The 25,921-nt window shown below is 40.8% G+C and overlaps 1 protein-coding gene across 1 annotated transcript in view; it reads left to right on the top strand.

Moving 5' to 3' along the window:
- Thsd7b (thrombospondin type 1 domain containing 7B) overlaps positions 1-25,921 on the top strand; it is a 705,347-nt gene that overhangs the window by 660,153 nt on the left and 19,273 nt on the right. The window contains exons 17-20 of the mRNA XM_038349733.1: positions 1,863-2,004; positions 3,628-3,743; positions 5,845-5,962; positions 21,404-21,549. Of these exons, the coding sequence (XP_038205661.1) occupies positions 1,863-2,004; positions 3,628-3,743; positions 5,845-5,962; positions 21,404-21,549 (522 nt within the window). The remainder of the gene's footprint in view (positions 1-1,862; positions 2,005-3,627; positions 3,744-5,844; positions 5,963-21,403; positions 21,550-25,921) is intronic.

Here is a 25,921-nt window from a genome sequence, read left to right as displayed (position 1 = left end):
TGTTTCAGACTTTGCATTTTCAGAGAATAGCTGTCACCTCTAAAGTCTGTGCAAATATTCCAAAGTCTGAAAAATGTCCAAATCAGTATGATGCTGACCCCAAGCATTGCAGTCATATTTTATTTGTGTGTCTGTTTTATCTTCTCTTTTATTTGATGGCTTAGACTAAGCAGACACATACGTCCTTGTACATAGTCACTTAATTCAAACACTGATTGATTTCTTTATAGGAAAGAAATGCAGAAGAATCTTAACCTGGAACATCTACCAGTATTCTATAATTTTCCTTTATTGACAAATCAGTTAAGTTTTTTATTCCTCCTTCTGTGCATGTGCATTCAAATTAAATGGTAAAACAGAGATAAACTATTAGTAAGTATGCAACATGGGATTTTGTGCATATGATTAAATAATTGTTTGCTCCCTCTTGATCACCTGAATATAATATAATACAATTAAATGTAGAATTTAAAGTACTGACGGATTATTAGAGTGTGAAATCACATGGATAGCAAAGGTGTTTCAATTACCTAAACTTTAGAAGAAAATGTGTGGATTTCCACCCCATAGTTCAGTGTAATCCAACACTGACACTTGCAATCAGTCAAGATTCAGTGTATAGGTTGTATTCTTACTATGATACCTGAAAAGACTAAAGGAAGAAGGTAAAAATAAAATGATATCTCAGACACCGACATGGTGATTTTGTGATCACAGTTCAGAACCTTTATTCTTCCAGTCTTTTTTTTTTTTTTTTTGAGACAGGGTTTCTCTGCAGCTTTAGAGCCTGTCCTGGAGCTAGCTCTTGTAGACCAGGCTGGTCTCAAACTCACAGAGATCTGCCTGCCTCTGCCTCCCGAGTGCTGGGATTAAAGGCATGTGCCACCACCGCCTGGCTATTCTTCCAGTCTTTAAGCCTTCCTAGATGTTGTAGATGTGGAATTGCATGCTGTGAATGTATTCAGGGTTTCATGGGTTATCAGATAAGTAGAAATTGTTATCTACCGTGCCTTAACAATTTTTTAAAAGAATAAACAGGGTATTAAAGAAATAAAGACTAGCAGTGTACAGACAGGTGTATATACACATTTAGAACTAAATTCATGAATATAAATGAATTTGGCATCATTAGAGACAGTGAATTTTTTAAAAAAGAAAATTTAGGATCATTAGAGGTCACATTGTGAGGGGGATCAAGGCGTATTAGTTATATAAGGAAGATAAAGTGTAAGGTTTGAAGAACATTTGAAATAAGGTTGTTCCCCCGCAAAAGCCTCACACTTTTCTGTGGGTAGACCAGTTGTACAAGATGTGGTAAGCTGATTTATCTGGCTCTAGCACAAGTACATGGGCCAATACTATGAGTGGACATGTGGTCCCAGGTCAAGGTGATTTTTCAGTAAATCTTTTGAATTTGCATCAATAAACTCACAGTGATTCATCCCCTTCAGGCAGTGAGCTCCCAAATAAAATGAAGGCTCTAGTTCATCCAGTTAATTTTATAATTTTATTCTTATGTGTAGCTTTTTATCCTGGGATATTTTAAAAATATTTTTCTCATTTCACTATTCTGTGTGATTACTTCTGTTGAACTAGAGTGACTGGGGTCACTGTTTTATTTTATCTAAAGATTAAAATGTATTGGTTGTCAACTGAACTGAAAGCAGAAGGCAAGGCACCATCCATCATCCCATCCTTTTCTCTCCTAACCACAAGCTGCAGCATTTTCAGGCGGAGCGACAGCCTCATTGTGGTGACTTCAGTCTCCTCCCTGCCCCTGTTCTATGCCTGCATGTGAACTTATGACCATATAATTTACTGCTCACTGTGTGTCCTTGTCTGCCTGTTCTTGACTTTCATAGTCATGTGACCCTCATGCAATGCAGAGAAGATCTCGACATCTGCTGAGGCCCTCTCTGAACTCAAGAACTTGTGGGGAAGACTCACAGGCGCGGCCCTGTCTCCTCAATGAAAACTGCTTCCAGTTCCAGTACAACCTCACGGGTATGGTGAAAATCCAACGTGTGCTCCCTGATCATTAACCCTTGTGTGTGCACCCCATCCCGGCACTGGGGAGGGAGAGGACAATGTATGTGTGGGACATGAAAGGCTGAGGACTTAGTTCCAATTGTCCTTCCTGAAAGCAAACATCCGTTCATGGCGTTTGGATACATCAAACCCACCCGTAATTTCTGAAGAACAGCTTGCCTTAAACAGATACCATAGTAGAGTCTGGTTTTTCTCATGCCTTTCATTTTTTCGGTAACTTGCATCTATTATGTATTTTTTCCATAGACAATAAAAAAATTAGGGAGGCCTAACCAATCATGGACATTAGAGAGGCAATAATAGTCATGATAGATGAATTATTCAGCCTCTATGGTTGTCTGAACACGCAGGGCAGTGCCCAAAACAAGAGAGTTGCTATTACATTCATCTGACACCTACCATTCCCCCAGCAGAGGATATGCAAAAATGCCACCAAATGGAGGACCATGTTAGGTCTAAGCAGTCAGTACTTAGAAACACACCACTCTATGTCTGCCGAGACAAAGCTGTATCCTTTGCCAAAAACTTCTCTGTTCCACACACGTTAGAATCGCTGAGATTCCTCGGGGTGAAGACTTTGTAAATTCTATGCAGGTGGCTAGTTCTTTCATGGGTGAATGACAGCATACTAGATTCACCCTTTTCCTTCGCGTCCTTGGTTTTGATATCAGTTTTTCAGAAATACAATGGAATTTTGCTTTATTGGAAAAGCGTATCTTTAAGACTGAATTTTCTTTAGCCATACGTTTGTAATTAAGCTCTTAGATAGAGAAAAAAGGGAGAGGTTTTATTAACACGGTCAAGGATCTTTCACACCCACATCTATAAGAAAAGTTTTCTTTCTTCACTGTTTTAAGTCAAATTAAGTTTGGAGGGGAGGGGCTGAAGGGTCCAGAACTACCTCGGCTTTGCCATAGTCCTGTATTGTAAATACCACTAGCCTACCCTGTGACACTCACTTATGCAGAGATGGCACCTGTGAGTACTCTCACAGGATGTCTGCAGGCAAGCTCCCTAGAGTCTTTCACAAAGATGCTAATCCCACTTCTGAGTTCCCCTCCTTCTTGATCCAATCACCATTAAAAGATTTCATTCCCTAATTCTACCACTTTGGAAGGATTTGGGGACATGGGCCACAAACATAAAGTTGTTGCCATGGCTTAGTTGTTTCCTCTCCCAATTATAGACAATAAATTGTTTTCTTAAACTGGTCTTGTGTTTTATTCTTCTGGTTGGTGTCTCTCCTATCCTACCAAATGGTTGGTATAACCTTTTGGGTTTTCATTTTATTTTGTTTTATCCCAAACGCGCGCGCGCACGCGCACACACACACACACACACACACACACACACACACACACATTCTAGGAAATTTATTCAGTACATTTATTTTATTTTTGTTCATTTTGTGTTTTCCTCTGACAAAATTGTTGGACAAGACTTTCCAAAGCTACTTGGGAAGGCTGTAAAATTGTTTGTGGGCTTCACTTCAGCCTACACAGATGATTAGAGCTTGGGTGTGCTTGGCTCACAAATCTAGACCTTCGGAACTCAGTGTTTGTGATCCTCTTCCCATAGAGTGGAGTACATGCCAGCTGAGTGAAAATGCTTCCTGTGGCCAGGGTGTGAGGACTCGCCTGCTGAGCTGTGTGCGCAGTGATGGCAAGCCGGTTGGCATGGACCACTGTGAGCAGGTAACTTGTGTGTGATGTGATATCTTAGCTTTACTCCTCAGCCTTCACAGAACCTAATAGATATTACAGATACTGACTGGGAGGTGTTATGCTGCAGTGGTATGGTACTGGTTTGGACTTATTCAAAGTAGGGGAGAAACGTCATTTGCACTGAAGAAATGGGTCCTGGTAAGAAATGGAGTCATTGCTTCCAAGAACTTCTTAAAACAGACTTGCTTTCTAACAAACCGTTGGTGTTAGTGACTTTGCTACTGTGGTGCCAACGCTTACATTGGGTGATTCATTTGTGGATGTGGTGAACATGTCTCCATCATACAAGATGGATGCTGACCTGGGATGTAGAACACACTGACAACTTTCTCAACAAATAATTTCCAGATAAATAGTACAGCTGTCTTTTTTCTTCCCAATCTATGCAGAAGACCTCCATGGCAATTTTCAAATTAGGAGGTTTTGAAGTTATCTAATTTTATGGAATTTGGAGAAAAGCTACAGTTAGACCCATTCCAAAGAAGCTGGCTTTTTCCTTCCCAGATGTAAATTCAGCACTAGAGGGCCAGCTCAACAGAAAAAAGAAATACTGACATACTGCAGGCATCGCAGAAACCATCTTCAGGATTGATAATAGGATGCCAGCAATCACAGGCAGCTGCAACAATGTCTATAACATGTTGACAGGCAAACAAAGATCTGTTTCAGTTGCTGTGGCGTGAAGGAAGTAAATTAAAATAAAGACTTCCTCACCACTGCTATCTCAACCCTAAGTATTGTCATAATATGTTCTCTAACCAGATATGCTGATGCCATCCAGGATGCTGACTATGGACCGGTCTGTCCCCAACCAGTAGGATTCTAAAAATGACCCACATCCAATAGATGACTCTTGACCAAGTGTCCCTGCTTTATTTAAATACTTAATTTAGTTTACTCTGCCTGTAAAGCACTGACTGCCTTGGGAAAGGAGGTGCCTATCTACAACCCTTTGGAATAACTCAGAGCTGTCCCCACGATGTCAACATTCCTTCCTGATGCACGGATGACAAATAGCGTAAGGGTGCTTCAGCTGACAAGAGCACAGTGTTGGGCTGTAGCGCTTCAGCTGAGTAGCTGGGTTTATTTGTGTTCCTCTTTGTTTATGAACCGTGTTACCTATTAGTTCTGAGCTGCCTATGTGTGCAAAAAAAAATTTTCTTTTGATGTAAGGAGAGATGTAAATTATTCATTAATAAAAGTCAGTTTCCTCATTTTCTAAATGGTATATACTAAACATATATTTAATGACTATTTATTTAAAGAACTCCTAAATTATTAATCTACTGTTTCACACCAATAATCACAGATTCCTTTAAGGTGTTTTCTATGCTACCCACTCAAGGATTCATCATGTTGTGATAACTAATTTTAGCTTTGGGTAGATGTACTGATAATATTTAAAATGTGTTGGGTGCCAAAGCTTTCCTAATTAAACATACACCCAGCATGTGAGTCACACAGCACAGACTTAAGTATTCACTGTCTGATTGTTGGATAATTTATTCTCTCACTGAAAAGTCTCCTACCTTGGTCCTAACAAAATGTACACATTCTGTCTACACACAGATTTCAGAGAAGAAAGTAAACTGTCTAGTGAATTCATCTCCAGATTAGAGCTGTAATTACATTGCCCTGCTGATCATCTGGGGATTCAGATGAATTGCTTATTTTATCCTTGTTCCCATTCTGTGCACCACCAGCCTTGTTAATAATTTTGATCTCTTTGTGTACTGTCAGGATGTCTGGGTGGAATGATTACATGTCTTTCTGCTTTCTTGTGACTGAGCAACACAGGCAATCTCTGTGCCATGTGACCTCATACTTTCCCCACAACTGAGTGTCAAGTGTCTGCTAGAATTCAGAGTCTATAATAAGAAACTTTGACTAACCAATGTCACCACTGAAATAGCAACAGTCATTTCTGTGCCTATCAATTTCTAGAACAATGGACGTTTGTTCTCAAACCACACTGTAGACAGACTGTTTATTGCAGAATAAAGGGCACTCTTGACCATAAAAGAATATTGATCTGGTTTGGTATTGAGGGTGTATCTCATTGCACTTGCAGCAGAATCTGGAAAAGCCCCAGAGGATGAGTATCCCCTGTCTGGTGGAATGTGTCGTCAACTGCCAGCTCTCAGGATGGACAACGTGGACTGCATGTTCACAGACCTGTGGCCAAGGAGGTATTTAATTTCCCCTGTTTGGTTCCACTACTAACAGTAGCTTGATAAATTTTTTTTTTACTGGCAAAAACCATAGTAAACAGTTGAAGCTGACCCAAGGCTGACCCAGAGAACAGACCTTTAAGCTGCCTAGCAGGCTCAGAAGGTGGAAGAAATGGTTTGTAACCATGGCCAATCACAAAAGAGCTGGCTAACCTATGGTCAGTATCCTGTCAGAAGATCGCAAACTCTGCCAGTTGAACACGTGTGGCCATGGTGAGTTTTAGGCTATGTATTGTATCAGTATAGCTGGACACAGTGACTAGAAACTTGTTTCTGTCTGTGTACAGAAAAGGCTTGTTTCTGCTTCAAGAGTTAATTAATCCAGAGACCATAGAGTGTCCCAGAATGGTGACATCATTGTAGTTGTTCTTATTAGCCACCTTGGAAGTGGTATACCTCTTTTCCTTATGTGTTCTATGAGAGGAAATTTAGTCTATGTTCCAACTCAAAGAAAGAAGGTTAGGAAATGAAGTTCCAGGTGGACACCTGCTTCTCAGTATTTCCCATGATGATGTAGAAGAGTGTGGTCAGTGGATAGTTATCAATCACACTTTGAGGTCTCAAGATTTTGGTGTTTAAGTATATATAGTGGCAAAGGGATGTATATGCCAGATAATTCTAGGAAGCTAGGCAAATAGAGAAAGGTAGCATGCAGCCAGTAAGCTAGGGCAAGAGTTGTCTGTGTCAGGAGAACTTGTCTATTTACCCTTGCCAGGGGGATCTACATGTTTCTCTTAGTGTCCACCTTGTTACTTAGCTTCTCTAGGGTCATGGACTATGAGCTCATTATCCTTTGCTTTACAGCTGCTATCCACTTATGAGTGAGTACATACCATGCTTATCTTTCTGGGTCTGGGTTACCTCACTCAGGATGGTTTTTTTCTAGGTCCATCCATTTGCATGAAAATTTCAAGATATCATTGTTTTTACCACTGAATAGTACCCCACTGTGTAAATGTACTGCATTTTCTTTATTCATTCTTCAGTTGAGGAGAATCTAGGTTGTTTCAAGGTTCTGGTTTTTACAAAAATGCTGCTATGAGCATAGTTGAACAAATGTCCTTATAGTATGATTTAGCATCCTTTGGGTATTTGTCAAAGAGTGGTATTGCTGGATCCTGAGATAGGTTGATTCCCAATTTTCTAAGAAATTGCCATATTGGTTTTCAGAGTGGTTGTACAAGTTTGCTATTTACCAGCAATGGAGGAGAGTTCCCCTTACTCCACATCCTCTCCAGCAGAAGTTATCACTGATGTTTTTGATCTTAGCCATTCTGACTGATGTAAGATGGTTTCTCATTTCATTTTGATTTGCATTTTCCTGATGGCTAAATATGTTAAACATTTCCTTAAGTGTCTTTTGATCATTTGAGATTCTTCTGTTAAGAATTCTATGTTTAGTTCTATACCCATTTTTAAATTGGATTATTTGGAATTTTTATGTTTAAGTTCTTGAGTTCTTTATATATTTTGGAGGTTAGTCCTCTGTCTGATGTAGGGTTGGTAAAGATATTTTTCTATTCAGTAGGCTGCCTTTTTGTCTTTTTTGACTGTGTCCTTTTCTTTACACAGTTTCTCAGTTTCAGCAGGTCCAATTTATTTATTGTTGCTCTCAGTGTCTGTGTTACTGATGTTATATTTAGGAAGTGGTCTGAATGTGGGTGACAGTTATATATGGCTGGGGCAAACTATGTGGCCACTGGCAGTGGCACCAGAAGTTATCCCTGCTGCTTGTACTGGCTTTTTGGAACCCATTCTCTTTGGATGGGTACCTTGCTCAGCCTGGATATAGTGGGGAGGGCTTTGGTCCTTCTCGGAGCAATGTGCCTTTCCTGCTCTGGGGAATGGACGAGGGGTTTGGGGAGTAAAGCTGGAGGGAGTGGGAGGAGGGGAGAAAGTAGGAACTGAGATTGGTATGTAAAATGAAAGAAGATAGTTTGTTTTATATTTTAATAAAATAAAGTGAGAAAAAAGAAACATTAAAGAAAAAAGAACATTTGTCTGTGGGCAAAAGTGTTGTGAAAGAAAAACATGCAAAGATCATAAGATAAACTAGAGTCTTGAAACATTACAGTTTATCAACTAATGGATGTCAGAAACTTGGAATAGAAACCTAGGAAGAGATCTTGACATCATGGTTAGTCACCAAGCAGAGGAGAAGGAAGGAACTTCAAGTTGGAGGTATCGTGGGATGAGGTAGAAGAAGACATTGAGATCTGGACCTTTTTGCTTACCAGCAATACTCAGAAACCATCTTCTTGAACTCCTGAAACTAGACTATTGTGTGAGCTCCCTTCTAATCTGTACAAATGGGGAGAGTGGGACTATTCACTCTTAGTCCTGGCTCCATGGGGAGCTAGGCAGAGTCAGCCTATAACAGGAGCTGAGAACTGAATTGTAAGATTTCAGTGAGAACAGAGATGGAGATAGCAACCAGGATGAGCACTGGGAAAATGTAACGAAGGACAGGGACTGTTTTACAAAGAGCGTCACTCACAGTGAAAGTGTGGGAATCCTAGATGATGATGATGATAATGTATTATTGGAGTGTTCACTTTTGTTAACTCCTACCTCCTTCATATCCATCAGTAGTACTGAAGATTCCAAGGCTCCTAGGATACTTTTCAAAATTCCTCAATAGGTTCAATCATCTTTATAGCTCCTTTCATAATTCATCTTCTTCCTTTTACTCAATATTTTTGCAAACTTTTTAAAAAATCATGTAGATATTTGTGTCTTGTGCATGAGTACACGTTCCCACAGAGGCCAGACGAAGGCATCAGAGCTCCTGCAGCTGAAGTCACAGATTGTTGTGAGCCTTGGGTGCTGGAAAGCATCTCAGGTTTTCTGTGAGAGCAGTACATCCTCTTAACTACTGAACCATCTCTCCAGCCCTAACTCCACGTTAATCATAAACTAAATGATACTTTAAAACTGCAAATGCCATCAAGTGTTCTCCTATTGACTTCTAGTTGCTCACACAATCATTCATCTATTAAACCAATGTGCTTGACGTAGGCTGTGTTTCTCGGTACCACCGTGGGAACACAGTGGCAGTTCCCCTGCCTTCATGCAGCTTACAGTCCAGACAAAGGATAACTCATTGCAAATAAACAGGCAGCAGGCAGTTCTTGCTGATAAAAACTCACAGATGACAATGTTGCTAACACAATGTTGCTAACTCCACAGTCATCTCTCTTCAGCCCAGCGGTGGGCTTAGCTACAGGATGGGCTTTCTTGTGACAATGCCCTTTAATAGAGAGAGCTGGCCCACATTGTCTGTCTCGGTTGCTTCCCCTGCCCTGCTCCCCCTCTGCTCCAGCACACGCTGTTCCGGGTGCCATTCGGATCAGACCATGTTCTCTCACACAACCCATCTTACCACCGCCACCACCGCTGCTTCCTGGTCACCATGTCCACCTTCCCCAGAGGTCGACATCATCCTTGCTCTGGTTATTCATGAGCTAATCTCCTCTGTCCCGTGCAGCAGACTACATGATTTCAGGAACAATTTCAGTTGTCATTTGGCCTTGTCCAGCTGATTCTAGACCACAAGAAGTCAAACTCTGAGGGGAGAAGAGTTCCAGCCTGGATCTTGAGCTTAAAGGCAGCCAGCCCCTACTACGGCTGTTTTCCTTTCTCTCTCCCTAAGTAATGAAGTTCTTTGTTCCCCACACCCAAGAATGTAGCAAATAGGTGGAGACAGAAAACACATTTCTTGTTATTTTTCCTGAAAAGCCTAACTGTGGCTGTAACAAGCCCCTGAGAAATAAAAGCTCATTGCGTCTTTCCAACTCTTCACCTTTACGCGCAGAATCCCAGAGCAAATACTTCCTGTTAAAATGTCGCTTCTCATTCTCAAGCAGCTCTGCTAATGCTGAGGACTCATCACACTGCAGATATCGCTAAGAAACCCACAATACCTCCGAAACCCGAGCCCGGCTTTCGAGACGTCTAGGTGGTTCCAGCTTCAGCCTAAATTCAACTTTCCAAAATCCACAGGATAACAAATAAGACAAAGGATCCAAGTTTTCAGAAGAAAGACTATTTTCTGAACTGAAGCCATGCACACATGTAATTAGTCAGGCATCGGCTCCAGCTAACTTTTCATGAATGTGATAATTTCTTGGAGAGGGGGTTCATTTCTTAATCCGTAGACATCTTTATGTTCTAAAATGCTTGATGTAAAAATACAGCTCAAAAATGTTCTGCAATCCTGACATTGGGAAAAATTGCCAGCAACAAAAATGTGGCTCTGTTCAGTCATTGCTCTGGTCACAAGAAAAATACAGGTGGAGGGTCGTGGTCCTGCCCTCAAAGGGTTGTGCCAGACTTTTTTGACTCCCCATGGGAGGCCTTACCCTCTCTGAGGAGTGGATGGGGAGTGGGGTGCGAGAAAGGTAGGGGGAGCAGGAGGAGGGGAGGGAATGGGAACTGGGGTTGGTATATAGAGTGAGGAAAAAAGATTGTTTTTAAACAATAAATAAAATAAAAGGTTTATATCTAAAAAAAAAAGTGAATTCCTGACTATCCTGGTACGTCATGATGCCCCCTCTGACTGTCAAGGTGGGAAATAAATTACGTCATGTATATTACTCAGTGGACACATTCTGAGTACATGGCACCCTGCCAGGAGCTCGGGATAAACTGCAGGGAACAGATAAGATCTCAGAGCAAAGAACTTCATAAAGCCAGTACCCCGGCGGAAAGAGGAGTGACGAGACCAACACACGGATTAGGAATACTAAGCGATAAGGTAAAACTAAATCTGATGAAACATTACAAGACTCAGGAAAGAGGGGAAAGGGTGGCACTGAAGAGCGGCTGCTATGCCCAAGAGGAAAGACCAAGGTGCCACCGCCCTTCAAACTAGTGACACCTTCACAAGGATGCTCAACGCTGAATCTCACAAGCATTTTTGACAGTCTTTGTGTTAAAGGCTTCAGTTACAACCTACAGACATAAATATAAAGATGAGTATTACTCCAATCATATATTCTTGAACTTGGCCTCAATTTGATAGATAAATAATGAGTAAAATATCACACTCCATGGGGGGATTTTATACACGTCCATTGGCTTTTGAAGCACCTTCTTCCAGACTGTGTGGAAGGAATGGTGTTATGGTTACACCCCACCCGATCTTCCCACTACTTCAGCCTTCCTGCTCCAACCTTGAGCCATCATTCCTCCTTGTTTCTAGACTGTGGAAATTCTGTATTTAAGTCATGCCCCAGCCCGGAAACAATAAAACAATCAGTATCCATCAAATGCAGGCCTGCATAGCACAAACTTATTCCTGGAGTCGGAAAGGTTACATGCTATCATTGAGAAACATCTGCAGACATGCTCGCCTCTGCTAAGCAGTGTGCCAGCATCTGAGTTCTGTATGAGCTCCTCTTTTGTCCTGCTGATTGTGGCCAGGGGACAGAGAGGTAAGATGAGATAAAGCGTGCATAGTCACATTAAAGAGGGGGAGGGAGTTCCCTGAGAGTCAGCCTTCGGCACCTGCAGCTCTGGGCTGACTGCTGTATCAAACGGAGAAGTTCACACAATTACCTCTGTTTATGAATTCACCGAGTTGTTGGCCCAGGGAGCCAGGCTTCACCATCAAACTCACAGAATGTCATTGATCTGAGGGAAATTTTGAAATGGGTTCTGACTGCATCTTCCAAGCTTATGAACTGCCTCTTTAGCACACACCTGGAGCCTGTCATATAGTTTTTAATTGTGTTAAGGATTTCAAGGTCAGAACGGTTTGAATCCAATTTCTTTCAGGTTAGGAAGAAGCTGATTCTCAGCTTCACTGGGGGATCTTTTGAGAGAGCGCTCCAAGATCAAAGCTAGTAATAGAAGAGCTTAATATTTGGATTAGTCATGTTCTTTGTCTATTGAGTTTTCATCAGCTCACTGGAATGTAGAGCTCCCTATATTTAGCATATCATGAATTATTTATAATTATCACTTAACCAATAAGACTCTAAAAGTGTTATTAATTCCAGACCATGATTCTTTTGCTATTTTATAGTTTCTTCATTCAGTGTACATGAGTTGATACTATTTTTCTATACCATACAATCCAGCCCGCTTCTTGAATTTCCCAGATGGCTTGTAATTTTTCCATCTCTTCTAGGCCACATTGAAATAAAAAACAAACTAATTTTATAGGAGTTCCAATCCATGAGAACTTTTCTTATTGTTTTCTTTTCCTTTCTTTTTTACGTTTCAAGATGTCAAGGCAAACCAGTAACCTTTCCTTTGATATCTGCATAAAATTTGACTGGTATGTAAATTTTGACTGGGCACAAGACTAATCATTCTAACAATTTAAGCTCATTTTACTCTATGGAATAATTGGTTCTTATGGCAGGAGGTCAGGAAGCTACAAAAGAGAATGGGGAAGTCTGGGCACAAAGGCCCAGGACCTTGACCTCAGAGGCTGGTTTTTCAGTAGCAAGTTTTAGAGCTTTAAAAGGCTAACTTGTCTTTTGTGGGGGCCATGGTATTTTATTCTACAAAATGAAGAGATAGCAGAGGGGCAGTTTGCTTTGTTTTTAATATCCATTGATCAAGAACACAGTTATCAATGCCAGAGATGTCAGGAATTTTTTTTTTCATAATGGTTGGATGATGTGTGCTTCCAGTTTGACATATAGCCAGCACAGAGACACAGTGTGTCAGCTTGGTGATAGCTAGCAAGAGATATGGTGTGTCTGTTGCAGAGGCTGCATTTGAACCTGTGTATGGATGACTCTAAGAATGCTTTTTTCTGCTAGTAGCCCTTTACATATAATAGTCTCTCATTGCCTCCTATACACATGATCCTGGTTTTCTTCTAATAGACCTTTGCATGTAATAGTCTGTAGTTGCCTCCTATACAAATGATCCTGGTTTGATGCTATGCCATTTTATAAACATTCTTGTAATCCACTTAAACATTCCAGAACAAGCAGGGGAAATCAATCTAAGTTTGGAACATGGGTATATTAGTGCTTTAAGAAATAGGAAAGAGCCATGCCAATTTGCCTTGGTGTAGGTGGGCAAATAGTTAAATCAGATGCTCACAGTCTACCACGGAAAGCCTAGAGCTCTAACAACAAGCAGAACTTAAAGGCATTTCATCATCTTCCTTTCAAAGACCTCTTCTGAAGCCATGGTCTGTCTTGACCCCTAAGTAGTCTTGTTACTTCTTCCAGTAACTAACCTCTCTCTTAGACAGATGGTTTTGGCTGAGCCCAAAGTCATCTGGACTCCAGCAGCCTCAGCTGTCTTTTTCTTGCCCAAGTTGGATGTTCTCTAGGATGAAAGATGTCTGGAGCCTTGAAGCAATTTTCAGATGACCCAAGGAATCTCTCTGGAGAACAAGCCTGTGGGGCTACAACTCTGAGTGAAGACTCATTCCCACATCTCTCATCTCTAACAAAGCCCAGAGCAGGGCCAAGAGTGGGCATTAAATCATGGCTCAGTACTGTAATTTCTCCACCTTGTCAGACATTAGCCCTGATCCCAAATTCATCTTCAGCAATGCCTACGTTTAAAATTAATGTAAAAACTGCAGGTGATACTTATCAGAAGTACAGTTTCAATCACACTGTAGTACAAGTCCATCTGCCTGAAACGGAGTGTTTCGTGTGCAATGAAACTGCACGGTTCTTGGTAACTCATTAGGATGAGTTCATACAACAAGGGAGTTTTAGTGGGAGAGAAGGGCATGGATATGTTACCATCAATTACTTTTTGCTAAAGGAAAATGTGAATTCAGGTTAAAAAATCATAGGAATTCAGAGGACAAAGAAAAGTGCAATAGTGAACTTTCTCAAAAGACCTAGCAACTGAATCCTAGCACCCAAGACCCGTGACAAGGGCCAGGTGAAATCTGCTGAAAAGCAGATGCTTTTGAACTAAAGCAATCATGTATTCAGTACTAACTAAGATTCTGGGACAGTGTGTAAAGTCTCTACACTTCAATTAATGGTGTCTTTACTAAGTTTAGTAATAGATGTATCCCCAGCCTGAGGTCCTGGAGAAGGGGTTTGTTTCCTTAAGTTGATGGAATACAGATTGGAGAGTTAGAATGAGAGGCACCAGAATCAGAACAAGGAAGACAAAGGAGGTAAATAAGGACAGGCACACCAACCCCGCATAAAACACAGGGTAGCTTCCCAAATGAACTAACTAGTCCTTCCCTCGACAGTACGGAGCATTTTACCAGTGACGCACTTCTTAGAACATGCCTTACTACAGAGAAACATGATTGAAATTAGCAAGGTGAACCTGACTGTCTCTTTCTTGTTTATCTTGACGTCTGCTAGGGATTACTCTTGGGCAATAGTAAATAAGCAGGTGCCAGAAATCAGACTAAATCTGTAAGGGAAGAAGGTGGAAATACTTTATTCAATAGTCTACTTTGGGGTGCTCATCAATAAAGACCAGTGTTAGCCTGAATTTCATGTCACAGTCCCCTTTTCTGAGTGGTAACTGACCAGCTCCTTGGAGATCTCAATTTCTGGATGACCACTCCATACCAATAAGCATACAGTATATACTCATATTAAGAAGAAATAGTTCCTTCCTTATTGGAACATGAGACAAACATAGAGATACTCATAAGCATATTAGAAGGCCCAGGTCTCTTTGTGTCCTGCTGCGGCTGCAGTAATGTATCTCCAGGACTATACACTCAGCACACAAGCATCCAGCAGTGCATTTGCATCTGTTGCTTAGATGTTCTCAACAATGAGCTGTTGGGGGTTACCCAGTGCTCTCTCTTTTTTTTTTATTCTCGTGTTTTCTATCCATCAACACTTACATATACATACACTATCCCCCATGTTATTTTCTTGAAGCACATCAAATCTGTCTATAGTTATCCAAAACAGCTAACTCGTCAACTCTGTTCTGGGCCCCAGTAGAATTCTTATTGAAGCGTGCTGCAGGACAGGGCATGATGGCCCCTGATATCTGGTTGTACAATCAGAATGGCCAAGTGCTGTGCTTTGTTTCTCTGTTTGAGACTTTTTTTAAAGAAAAAAATCTTTATATTCATTTCATTTCTGTGTGAAAAATCTTGACAAGTATTTAGCCAGCTTTGAGGTCTTTCAAATTTGCTTTAAAGCCTCACAAGTGCCTTGTCGGTGTGGTCTTATTATGTAGTTTGAAAACTGCTGAGTCCAAAGGAAATCTGAGTGGGGCCAATATATATTTCACCTCCATGTGCAAGTACTGGGATTGCTCTGTTTCTGCTTCCAGTTTAGTTTTCAAAACTAGTATTCTATGCCTTATTTATCTCTAGAGGTCTTGCCATATAATCTTTTTCCCTAATAAATAGCTCTTATTCATTGGATAGTTAGTACAGTACCACTGTTGGCTATAATGATGTCTTGGTGGTCCCAGGGGAAGGAAAGGAAACAGCTCAGAGAGGCAGACCACTAGCTAACAGCAGACATGGCCATTTATGTCGATCTTAAACTGGAAACTTATTTTGCAGGAATAACCTGAACAAAAAGAAATCAACCCCTTCCCTTCATCTCTAAGATGCCAGTCACTAGGCATACCGTCTGCTCTCATCACCAAACCCAGGGTCCCCTGAATGACTAGAATCTTCCCTTGTGCTTATTTTGAGAAACATAAATCCAAGCAAGAGAAAGCAAGAGCATGCCCAAGGAAATTCTTCCTTCTCACATTGGAAACCTGGGGTACATATGGCAGCACCCTTTCCTGTCACCCAGAAAACAGAAGAAACCCAGGTCAGAAGATAGGGAATATGGCAGGTTATGAATTTCATAGCTGTGTACATTCCAAAAGTAACAAGATACAGGAGGCATCAGGGACCATTCTTTGTGAATTCAATACAGACCTATTTGAATGCTTGTTCTTAGAACTTACATAAAAATATTTCAGAAAACATACATACAAGTAACATTGTGGAGACAGAGTAGGTTTTAGGAACATATATGTACATCTATATAAAGAGATGTATGCAACAACTGATGGGAAAAGACTTGAATTTGAAAGAGACAAAGGAAAGGTATATAGAAAGGTTTGAAGGGAGGAAAGAGAAAGAAGAAATTTAATTATATTATAATCTCAAAAGTTGAAAATGTAAACACTTGAACATGTGTACAGTATATGTTAGACACCCCCATGAGATGTTCATTTACAGTGTGAGATATAGCTAGTTCATTCTATTCATCTGAATGTTTTGCACCCAAGTCTTTTTGATGTGAGTCTCTAGGACTCTATATGCTCATGAGCTTCTCAAGCCATGCTCCTCCCACAGGTTTCCTCTGTCAGCATGCCATTCTACCATTTGTCAGGGGATGTGTTAATCAATCACCAGGTATAGGTGGAATGGGGACCCACAGCAAATGAATTGTTAAAAGGACTGGTCTTCACACTGAAGAGTCAAAGGAGGCAAAGGCATAAAGAGTGCCTGAAAGATCAAAGACGATATGATCTGCAAGAAGTCCCAGTCATGGAAAATGGGTTTTCATAGTATAATCAGGAACTTACGTAAGAAACCTGCATGGTTGATCTATTCTTTATCCTGATGGTGAGCACACAGTCATAATTATGATCTGTATGGCACTCGACATTGGATAAACTCAGTTACAAGCTTCTAGGTTCCAGAAAAAGAATCCCATTTAAACATTTTAGTACTTATTAAAAATAATTTCATTTCCATTTAAAAGAGACTCACTTCTAAATGACATTTTCCCCAACCTGAATTATCCTCAGATAATAAGGCCCTTCCTGATTCTTCGTTTTATTTTACAGTACAGGAAATTCATGCTCAGAGGACTCAAATTACTTTCATAGAGTCACGTCATTTTCTAGCTGTTAATTTGAAAGAACTGTTTCCAACTATGGATGTCTGGTTCCAGGTCCAGATTTCTCTCCACTGTTCCTTGGCCATTTTAAAATCTTCTTCCTCCATCCCCATTGACTTTCAATGCCTGCAGTTTGACGATATCTTCCACACTCTCCCTCCCCCTGAAAAATTCATAATCACAAACTAGGCTGCATGTGGCCTCTAAGGGTTCTTCTAGGCTAAGAGTTCCGTCCAGTATGAAATGGATCCTGAAAACCCTGCACCACTCTCCTGGGAGGACCAATCCCACATCATGGTACCATCTGCATTTTTTCCTGCTCCGTTTTTAATTTGAAAGTTCAGAATTGGTGAGACTTTAATTATAGGGATACATTGGCTATTTGATATAACCAAAATATCCTTGACTTAAAAAGAAAAGGGACATAATGGAGCCTGTAAATACCCCAGCCCCATTCGTGCTTTCATGTCTTCACTGAAATATTTATGCTGAACCTGAAAAATTCTTGAATAACAAGGGGTTTTAAAATAAAGATTTCCTGTATGATTCTTGCTAGTGACAGGCACATTTGAAGACCTTATCTTCGTGTCTGGATATAAAAGACAGGATCAGCCCTCTGGCTGTGCTCACAATGACTGCCCTGAAGTTTTCATTGTTTCAACAATAGCATCATCACTGTTTGTCAAACTTTTTCTAGTTCCTTGAGAACTTCATACAATGTGTGTTGTCGCTCTCACCCCTTGATCCCTATAACGCCTCCAAGTTCACTCCCACCTCCTCATCTCCTCACCTCCTCACCTCATATCCTCTCCGTTTAACTTTACAACTCACAAGGACGATTTGAACTACATGGTGTAAGGCTCTCACTGGGGCTGGTTCCCTACCAGGGAACACACCCTTAAAGAAAGCCATCCATAGCTGCTTAGCTTTGGGGTGCTCAGGAGCCCCTTTCCCTCCCTGCTAGGATGTTGATTGGCTTGATTTTGTACAAGCCACCTCTGTGGCTCTGAGTTCATGAACACAGAGGTCCTATCGTGTCCAGAAAACCCTGTTTCATTCTGATGTTCCTTAACCTCTGGCTGTTATGATCTTCTTAATTCTTCCACTTACGTCCATGAGCCTTACAGAAGGGTACCATATAGATGTCTCATATGAGGCTGAACATTCCAGCCACATTTATTCAAAGCATTTTGATCAATTGTGAGTTTCAGCATTAACCACTATCAGATGGTATCTTCATCAATGAGATATGAGAGATGAACTGATCTATGGGTGGGGATATATGAATTTACTGTGTCTGATTAGCAGAATAATCTGGGTCTGAGAGTTCCCCAACTGTGGGTCCTTGGCAAGATTTTCAGTATGAGGTTTATGTTTCCTCCCGTGATGTGAGCTGGAAATCCAATCAGATAGTGGTTGTGAGCCCCTTATCATTCATGCCACTATTGCACCCCAGAGACTGTCTTGCCACACAGGTCATTATTGTAGTTAGCAGTGGTGGTGGCTGAGTAAGACTATTGATGCTTTTCTTCCTAAGCCCCCTGCCAACTACAGAGCACCTCCTGGTACCACAAAAACTCATCAACAAGGAGGAAGCTTCCTTGTCAGTACCAGTTTGATTTCTCCATGTTTTATAGCCAACATGTGTAGTATCTTTAGCCATAAGATCTTACCATCAAGTTCTAGCAGGCAACTAAGAAAAATATGTATTATTGGGGTTTTTTGGGACTTTCCTAATCAATAACTCAAGGGAAAGAATCCCACATCTGGCACTGAACTTTCTATTTGACAACCTAAGGTACCGGGAGGAGCATTATCCCCTGTGTAAGTTAACTCCAGCTAAATACTTTATATGAATATAAATACATTGTGCATATTCACGCATGTGTACTTGTGTGTAGGTATGGGGTGGGGGAGCTGATAGGATAGTGAGTTTCCACATGGCCTTTTCAAACATCCTTGATGTTAGCTATTCCGCTGACCCTTCCTCTACCCCACTCCCCCATCTCTTTCCCCATCTAAGGTTCCCTCCCTATCATTCATCCTTTTCCACTTCCATCATTCCACCTGTAACATCGTAATGTTTTCCTTTGCACTTATTAGATTTCCTTTGCTTTCATCTACAACAGAAAATATCTGTCACTTGAATGGAAATAAACAATATGATTCTAAAGTACTAGTCATCAACACACCATCAAGTTGAGAACAAACTCAGAGTTATTTGGTCATAATAAAATACATTCTTTTTATCATTACATTGTAAATCTAATTACAAACCCCCAAAATAATGTTGCTATAATGTATTAGATAATATGTACTTTTTTGGCCAATAGAATAGACAAAAATTTAATTTTGAAGAGTTTGATCAAAAATTCATATGAAATCTTGAGCCAAATATGTTCACAGGCTATAGACAGCAATTTTATGAATGATGACTGAACTATACTTTGATTTTAATGGTTCTGGGAAATGTCCAAATGCACTGTGCTCTGTGCTCAAGATGCACAGTGATTCAGCAACCCCATATTATCACACACACAGAGTCTATTGTCAGAAGTTCCATTGATGTCCTCCACAACTGTCCTCGGTAGTTAACGCTCCTAACTTCTTGCTGTTTAACCCAACAGCGTGGTTGAAGCATCCTCGATATGGCCATAATTCTCCACGTGACTGGTGTTTAACTTTAGATAACTGGCCTAAGTAAGTGCTTTGGGAATTATTTTTCTCACCTGTAAGACAGACAAATAGAATTTTCTCTGAGATTGTTCTATTGTGAGTCAGTACATATAAGTCATTTAGAATATTGTCAAGGCACCACTTCAATAAGTGCTTTAATATTATTTTAGTATTCTCGATAATGTGATGTAGATATTTTATAAAAAGTATGAAATAAACAAATAACCCTTAGGGTTTTCAGTGACGTTGTTTTTGTGAGAAGCTAAGGGCTCATACATGCTCGGATGGAGCTCTATCACTCAGCTACACCTCCAGCCCCCTCAATTGGTGCTCTTTTCAGTTAGTGCTTAATGCATTAAGAGTACAATGTCAGCAACAGGACTCACCCACTAAAGAACTTAGATTCTCAGGAACTTCCTGGTTTTCTTCAAGTTTCCTCAATGAGAGATTTACTTGATCACTAAAGACTGTGATAATATTCTGAATGATAGGAATTGATCTTGTCCTGTGGAAGTATGTGCCCTGAGGCTTTCAAATTAATGCTATAAACATGCAATTCTATTTGTTGTCGTATAGACACGTAGGCTATTTCACATCTACTGAAAGACCACAGAATTTTCTCTAGATCTTCTTGTCCTCGCCACTGTTTTAGCCCTGTGGCTACTGTCAGGTCCTCAGATTAGCTTCTATCCTGCAGCTGGAGACGTCTCTTCTATCCTGCAGCTGGAGACGTCTCTTCTTCTATCCTGCAGCTGGAGACGTCCTTCTCTTGCAACCCTGAGCACAGCACTCTCTTCATTCCACATCTACGTAGCACTCTTCTGTTTCAAGTTCAACATTTCACGAAAATCCTCTCTGATTCCTTCTGGCATGGGGCACGGGGGTGGGTATGCATCGGTGCTTACTCCCGTAGAACTCTGACTTTCTTCAACATGTGTCCAATACACTAACATGATTCCCTGTGTAACAGGGAAATTTTATCCTCTTCATAAACAAGATAAATCTTATAGCAATAATTAAACTAAATGTGTCCCATACTCATCAGTAAGAAAAAACAGGCATGAAGGGGCCATGAAAAGATGGGAGGATTGAAGTGAAGATCTTGGGTCACTCCGTCTGCTGTTCTTTTGAGCTTTTCTTGAAAGTGCTTCTGTGTCGTGAGGAAACGTCATTTACTCTGCCACACTTAGCCCACTCTTTCCTCTGACTTTGGCATGGAGTACCTCTTTTGGAATATATGGTTTTTTTAAGCACCATTGGTTTCTCCATATAAGTCAACCTACAATTTTTTTTCTTGTGCTCGGTGAAGAAAGAAATGGGCCCACGATCTCTAGGAAAATTGGTCTTATGGAATTAACTTGGGAAAACTGTAAGGAGCTCAGGGTGTGACCATCCTGTGGAATGTCTTAGAGTAATTGCTTATGTGGCATTTGGACCTCATTGTTTTGGACCCTAATGGACCAAAACATGCAACTTTCTCTATTTGTGTTTAATATTTGTACCCTTGTTGGAGGCAGAGGGTATATATGACAATTTTATCCCTTGCTTAGCTATTGCAAAGCAAGAAGCCTTGATCACAATAAAGCTCAATAAATAAACATTTGTTAAGGAAATTGGCATTATAGGATTTACAAAATCAACCTGTTTGACAGAGATGCAAATTTCAGACTAACATAGAAGATGGGGATAATTTCAGATCATTTGAAATATCAATTTTGAGATAGTTTATGTATCTCTCAAAATCTAAGTTGAAATGGCAGAAACCGGAAAGTGAGGTGGGCGGGACAGAGTTCAATGCCATAGAATGTAGATTTACACATACAAGGCCACAATTCTTCCCTCCATTTCTGAGCCAGATGCTAACCAATAACTGACACCTCCTTCATTACTTTAGGTCGAATGAGCCGGAGTCGATTTATCATTATGCCCACCCAAGGAGAAGGACGGCAATGCCCCACAGAGCTCACCCAGCAGAAGCCCTGCCCAGTGATGCCCTGCTATAGCTGGGTCCTTGGCAACTGGTCGGCATGTAAATTGGAGGTAAGTCATGCAATGACACTTAGAGAATGCTTCTCAGTATGTGCAAAGTACTTATCTCATCAAATATAGTGATTGAATAAATTACACAGCACCAGGTTCTGGGCACATACTATTTTTAACAGAGTAGAGAACATGGAAAAAGGCAAGCAAGTGAGTTTGTTTCACACAGAGTTCCACTGCCAGGAGAGTAAACAGTCATTCATTAGGCACTGATTATAACAAGCTGGGTCACAGAACTGCCGATCTCTTTGGCATCCTCAAGAATTCTATGCTTTTTTTTTTTTTTTGCCTTTGTTTGCTGGGAATATCAAAGAATTTTTTTAATTAAGCAAAACCCTGACTCTGGAAATGCACAGCTTGCATTGGATTGTGTTTATTAAAAGTTAACTTTTGGCACTGACAATGCCTTGCTTATGGGCAGGAGATGAAAAGAGGATAGAAGCTATATTCTAGCCTTCTTACATGAGACAAGGTTGCAACCCTTTCCTTAATAATTACTTTTTATTGGCCTGAAACATAAATGCCTGGTGACTTGACTGCATGTTCCAGACACTGACATGGGCTTGGTCTTCGACTGCTTCTTCTTGCCAGTTTTGGGCTTAAGAAAAAGGTGCATTGATTTTGTTTCTGTCTTTTAGTAGTTTATCCTTCAGTTCATATTCAGAAGCTTATTTTAATTAGGCAACGATAACTTTGATTACACATCAAGAAATCTTCAGAGTATTCTTATAAAGATGTTCAGTGCCCCTGTCAAGATGGCTGTGTTGAGCAGCTTTGTAATACAGCAGAAATTAAATGCCCATGTGTCTTTATAAGTCTCAGAGGAACAAAATTATGTGGTACATTTGTTCAGTAATCCTTTTTGTTGTTGTTTGTGGACTCGTGCTGATTGATGAATTCAGAAATAACCTAACAGCTCTAAGTAGTCAGAGCTTCTCTACTTGTCTAAGTATATGAAATCCTTAGCACAGTACCAAATAAATTAAGAGCTCAATGAATTGTATTTGGTACTAAAATTTTTGATTGAAACTATAGTTATGTTTATTAGTGTCATCTGTCTCTTCACATCTGGTAGAAGTGAAAATTCAGTGTAAATAAAACCCCACTGAAGATCAGGGCTGTGAGGGTGGGTGAGGGAACGCTCCCTGTTTACCATCTTGCTCTAAGGATGGGGTCTGCCTTCAGACCGTAGGGCATAAATTCTATACAAGGGAGTGCTTGATTCATGAATGGAATTGTCAGTCCTGATGCTGATTTCTCTTCATGTGGGCGCTGTTCTTAAAAGTATAACAGATTAAGGATGAATGTGGGCTGATCCAAGGATACACAGTGGGAGCCTACCACTGTTTGTCTTGGTTTTTAAGATGATCCCTAGTGCAGGCTCGTTTTCTGCACAGCTACACAAGCTGCCTGATGGACCGTCAAAAGGAAACTCTCCTCCATTCATCCCGTCAGTTGGAGGTATCAGGACTTTGAAAGCCTGTATCCGCTGCAATGTCTTTAGACTTGTCTCCAAGTACACAAAGTCCTCATACTCATCAGCAAAACTGCACCTAGCAACATCAGCAATGCCATCATCCAGATGTTAAGTTACGAAGGAGCACTCCCCACCAAAACCAAAATTCAGTTTGTTCTTGTTATTTTCCATTTTAGACAGTGACTTTTTTTTACCAGAGCATTTGTTTTGAATGTTATACTGTGGATTGATTTTTAAACTTTTTCTCTACAAAAATGCATTTAGGGCTAAAATTGTGATACTTTTCATAAACGACAATCATGAACTGGTCCCACCTTTGCCATGGTGTGTTTGGGCTCTTCCTAACTCTTATGCTGAAGACTGGCCACAATGTAAGAGGAGAATGACATCAGTAGGAGGTGCTAGGAAGGGTCTACCCTCATGACAGAAGGCCCGAGGCACCTGCTCTTGGCCCCCTGGACATACAAGAGTCCTATCTATAAGGAGTCCATATGGGCACTGTAGTGTTGAACATCTCAGACTCACTCGAGGAGTGCATGCCCATCACTTATAAATTACTCAGCATAAGGAAGACTTTTTTTTCTTTTTTCTTAATTAAAAATTTCCATCTCCTCCCCTCCTCCTCCCCGGACGGGCTCTGTGTGAGCCTTGTCAGTTTGGTTGCTCACCTTCCTGGACCTGGGGGGAGTTGGGAGGACCTTGGACTCAACATAGTGTAGGGAACCCTGATGGCTCTTTGGCCTGGAGAGGGAGGGAGTGGGGGTATGGGTGCAAGGAAGACTTTTTTTTAGAGTAGCCTTCTTTAGGAGAGACTATGCTAAACCAACCAACTGCAATTTCTCTTAATTTTTTTTCCTAAGAAAGTGTGTGGTATTCCAGTTTGTGTGCTGCCTCAAGTGCTTTGTGCTTTACACTTTGGATTTAAAAGTTGGATTCACCCAAACTTAACATTTCATTTTTTTTTTTTTTTTTTGCTATTTGACCTCCTTTCATTTTCTTTTCTTTTGGGGGGAGGGTCTTATCTTGAATGACAGATACATCACAGATCTCCAGAGGTTGCATGAAATCAGATAATATTGAACCTAATATTTAGCATAACTTTCTCATACAGAAATAGTGATAATAAATTTTTAAATAAAGTTTATTTCTAGCTTGGATGCTCTGAAATAATAGTGACTATAATGAATTAGAACAAGAAGGACAATATACACTCAAAAGATATGCTTGAAAGATCCTGCATGGGATAAGGACTGGAAATAATCTATTGCATTCTTCAGAATGGCATGCACTTAAACACCTAAGTTGTTTCTGGAATTGCCCATTTGATGCCTTTTAGATCACAGTTAACTATAGCTGACTGAAACTTCATTACTGAATGTCCTCAGTCTTGTCCTGTGTGTAGAGAGTTCCCAAGCTGGTAGTCTGTGTCATCTTGCTTCTCCAGCAGCCACCCATGAGTTCCCTTGATGCCCAGAAGCTTATACCATCATACTTGGCTAGTGCCAGCTGGCTTGTGAGTAGATAGAACACCTACTCCATGCCCAGGGTCAGTATCTTCACTACTGTAACTGACACTTTTTTTTTTTTTTTTTGCACTCCTGCGTCTGCAACAGCTGCAGCATCTCCAAGATCCAGAAAGTGAAGTATCTATCTATCCTCTGTAGACAGGAAAGACCAAGAAAGAGGTGAAACCCAGGTTTCTGTGTAGAGGGCTGTCAGACTGTCATCTAATAAAGAGATACTTTCAATCTCTCTGTCTCTCTGTCTCTCTGTCTCCCTCTCCCTCCCTCCCTCCCTCCCTCCCTCCCTCCCTCCCTCTCTCTCTCTCTCTCTCTCTCTCTCTCTCTCTCTCTCTCTCTCTCTCTCTCTCTCTCTCTCTCTCTCTCTCCACAGACAGACACAGAGTAACCACAATAGCAAAAGGAAGTAGAAAACTAGCTCTCTACCAGTTTTTAGACTTAGTTGAAACAAATTCAACTTGGTTATATAGGAAAATTGATACCATAATGGGTGTTTATCAATAAGAATAGGATTGAAAGGGTTTCTGGCATTATAAATGCCTCCCCCACCCCGTCCTTCATCTTTTATGAGTAGCACTGAGGCATGGGATGAAACATCTAGAAGACGCTATGAGCAACCAAGACATGTTCGTGGTTGTTTGTGGCACTGAGTCCAGTGTGTAATGCATGACCCTGGGTTTGCTTTCCCTCCTCTTTCCCTCCAGTCCTGTCGGATCCTCCCGACTGGCATCCAGACTCAGCACCTTCTTAACATCAAAGCTTTGCCTCCAGCTTTGCTTCCTAGGTATCAGAGAGGAAATGCAGCTGTCAGCTGAACTCATTCAAATCTCCAAAGGACTTCTTTTTGAAATATAAACACCTAACTAAAGTCCTGGTTAAGATACCCATCTCATGAGTCACTGCCAAAACCTTCAAGTATGAAAATTTCTATCAGCAGATAGTTGAGCGCAGTACCCACCATGCCTTTTAATTCTGCATTTCTGTGTCAAAGAGGCACTGGATGGATTTCCCTCGTTGCCCAGCTTCCTGAGTGACACTAGCGTGAAGCATCCTCAAAGCGTATTAGTACAGTAGCCAAACTGGGACAATCACTCCAATACAGCAACAGGGAAAAAAAATCAGAGTTTTAGTTGAATCCCAACCAGATCTGTGTGAGAAAAGCCCGAATTTTGCAAAGAAATGAGGAGCAATAAAAGAGAAATTCACACTCCGGGACTGTGCATGTTCTCTGGGAAGGGGTTATAGATCAGACAATGTTCTCACATACCTCGAGACAAATTATGCAGTGTTTCCCATTTTGTCAATTCTGCCCAAGTCCCAGAATGACCTTACTGTGGGGGCATAAACAGTGAAACTTCTGTCTGTGTTTCTATGT

This window comes from Arvicola amphibius, chromosome 12 (genome assembly GCF_903992535.2).
Source record: "Arvicola amphibius chromosome 12, mArvAmp1.2, whole genome shotgun sequence".
NCBI lineage: Eukaryota > Metazoa > Chordata > Mammalia > Rodentia > Cricetidae > Arvicola > Arvicola amphibius.
This window is presented reverse-complemented; position numbering and strand designations above follow the sequence as displayed.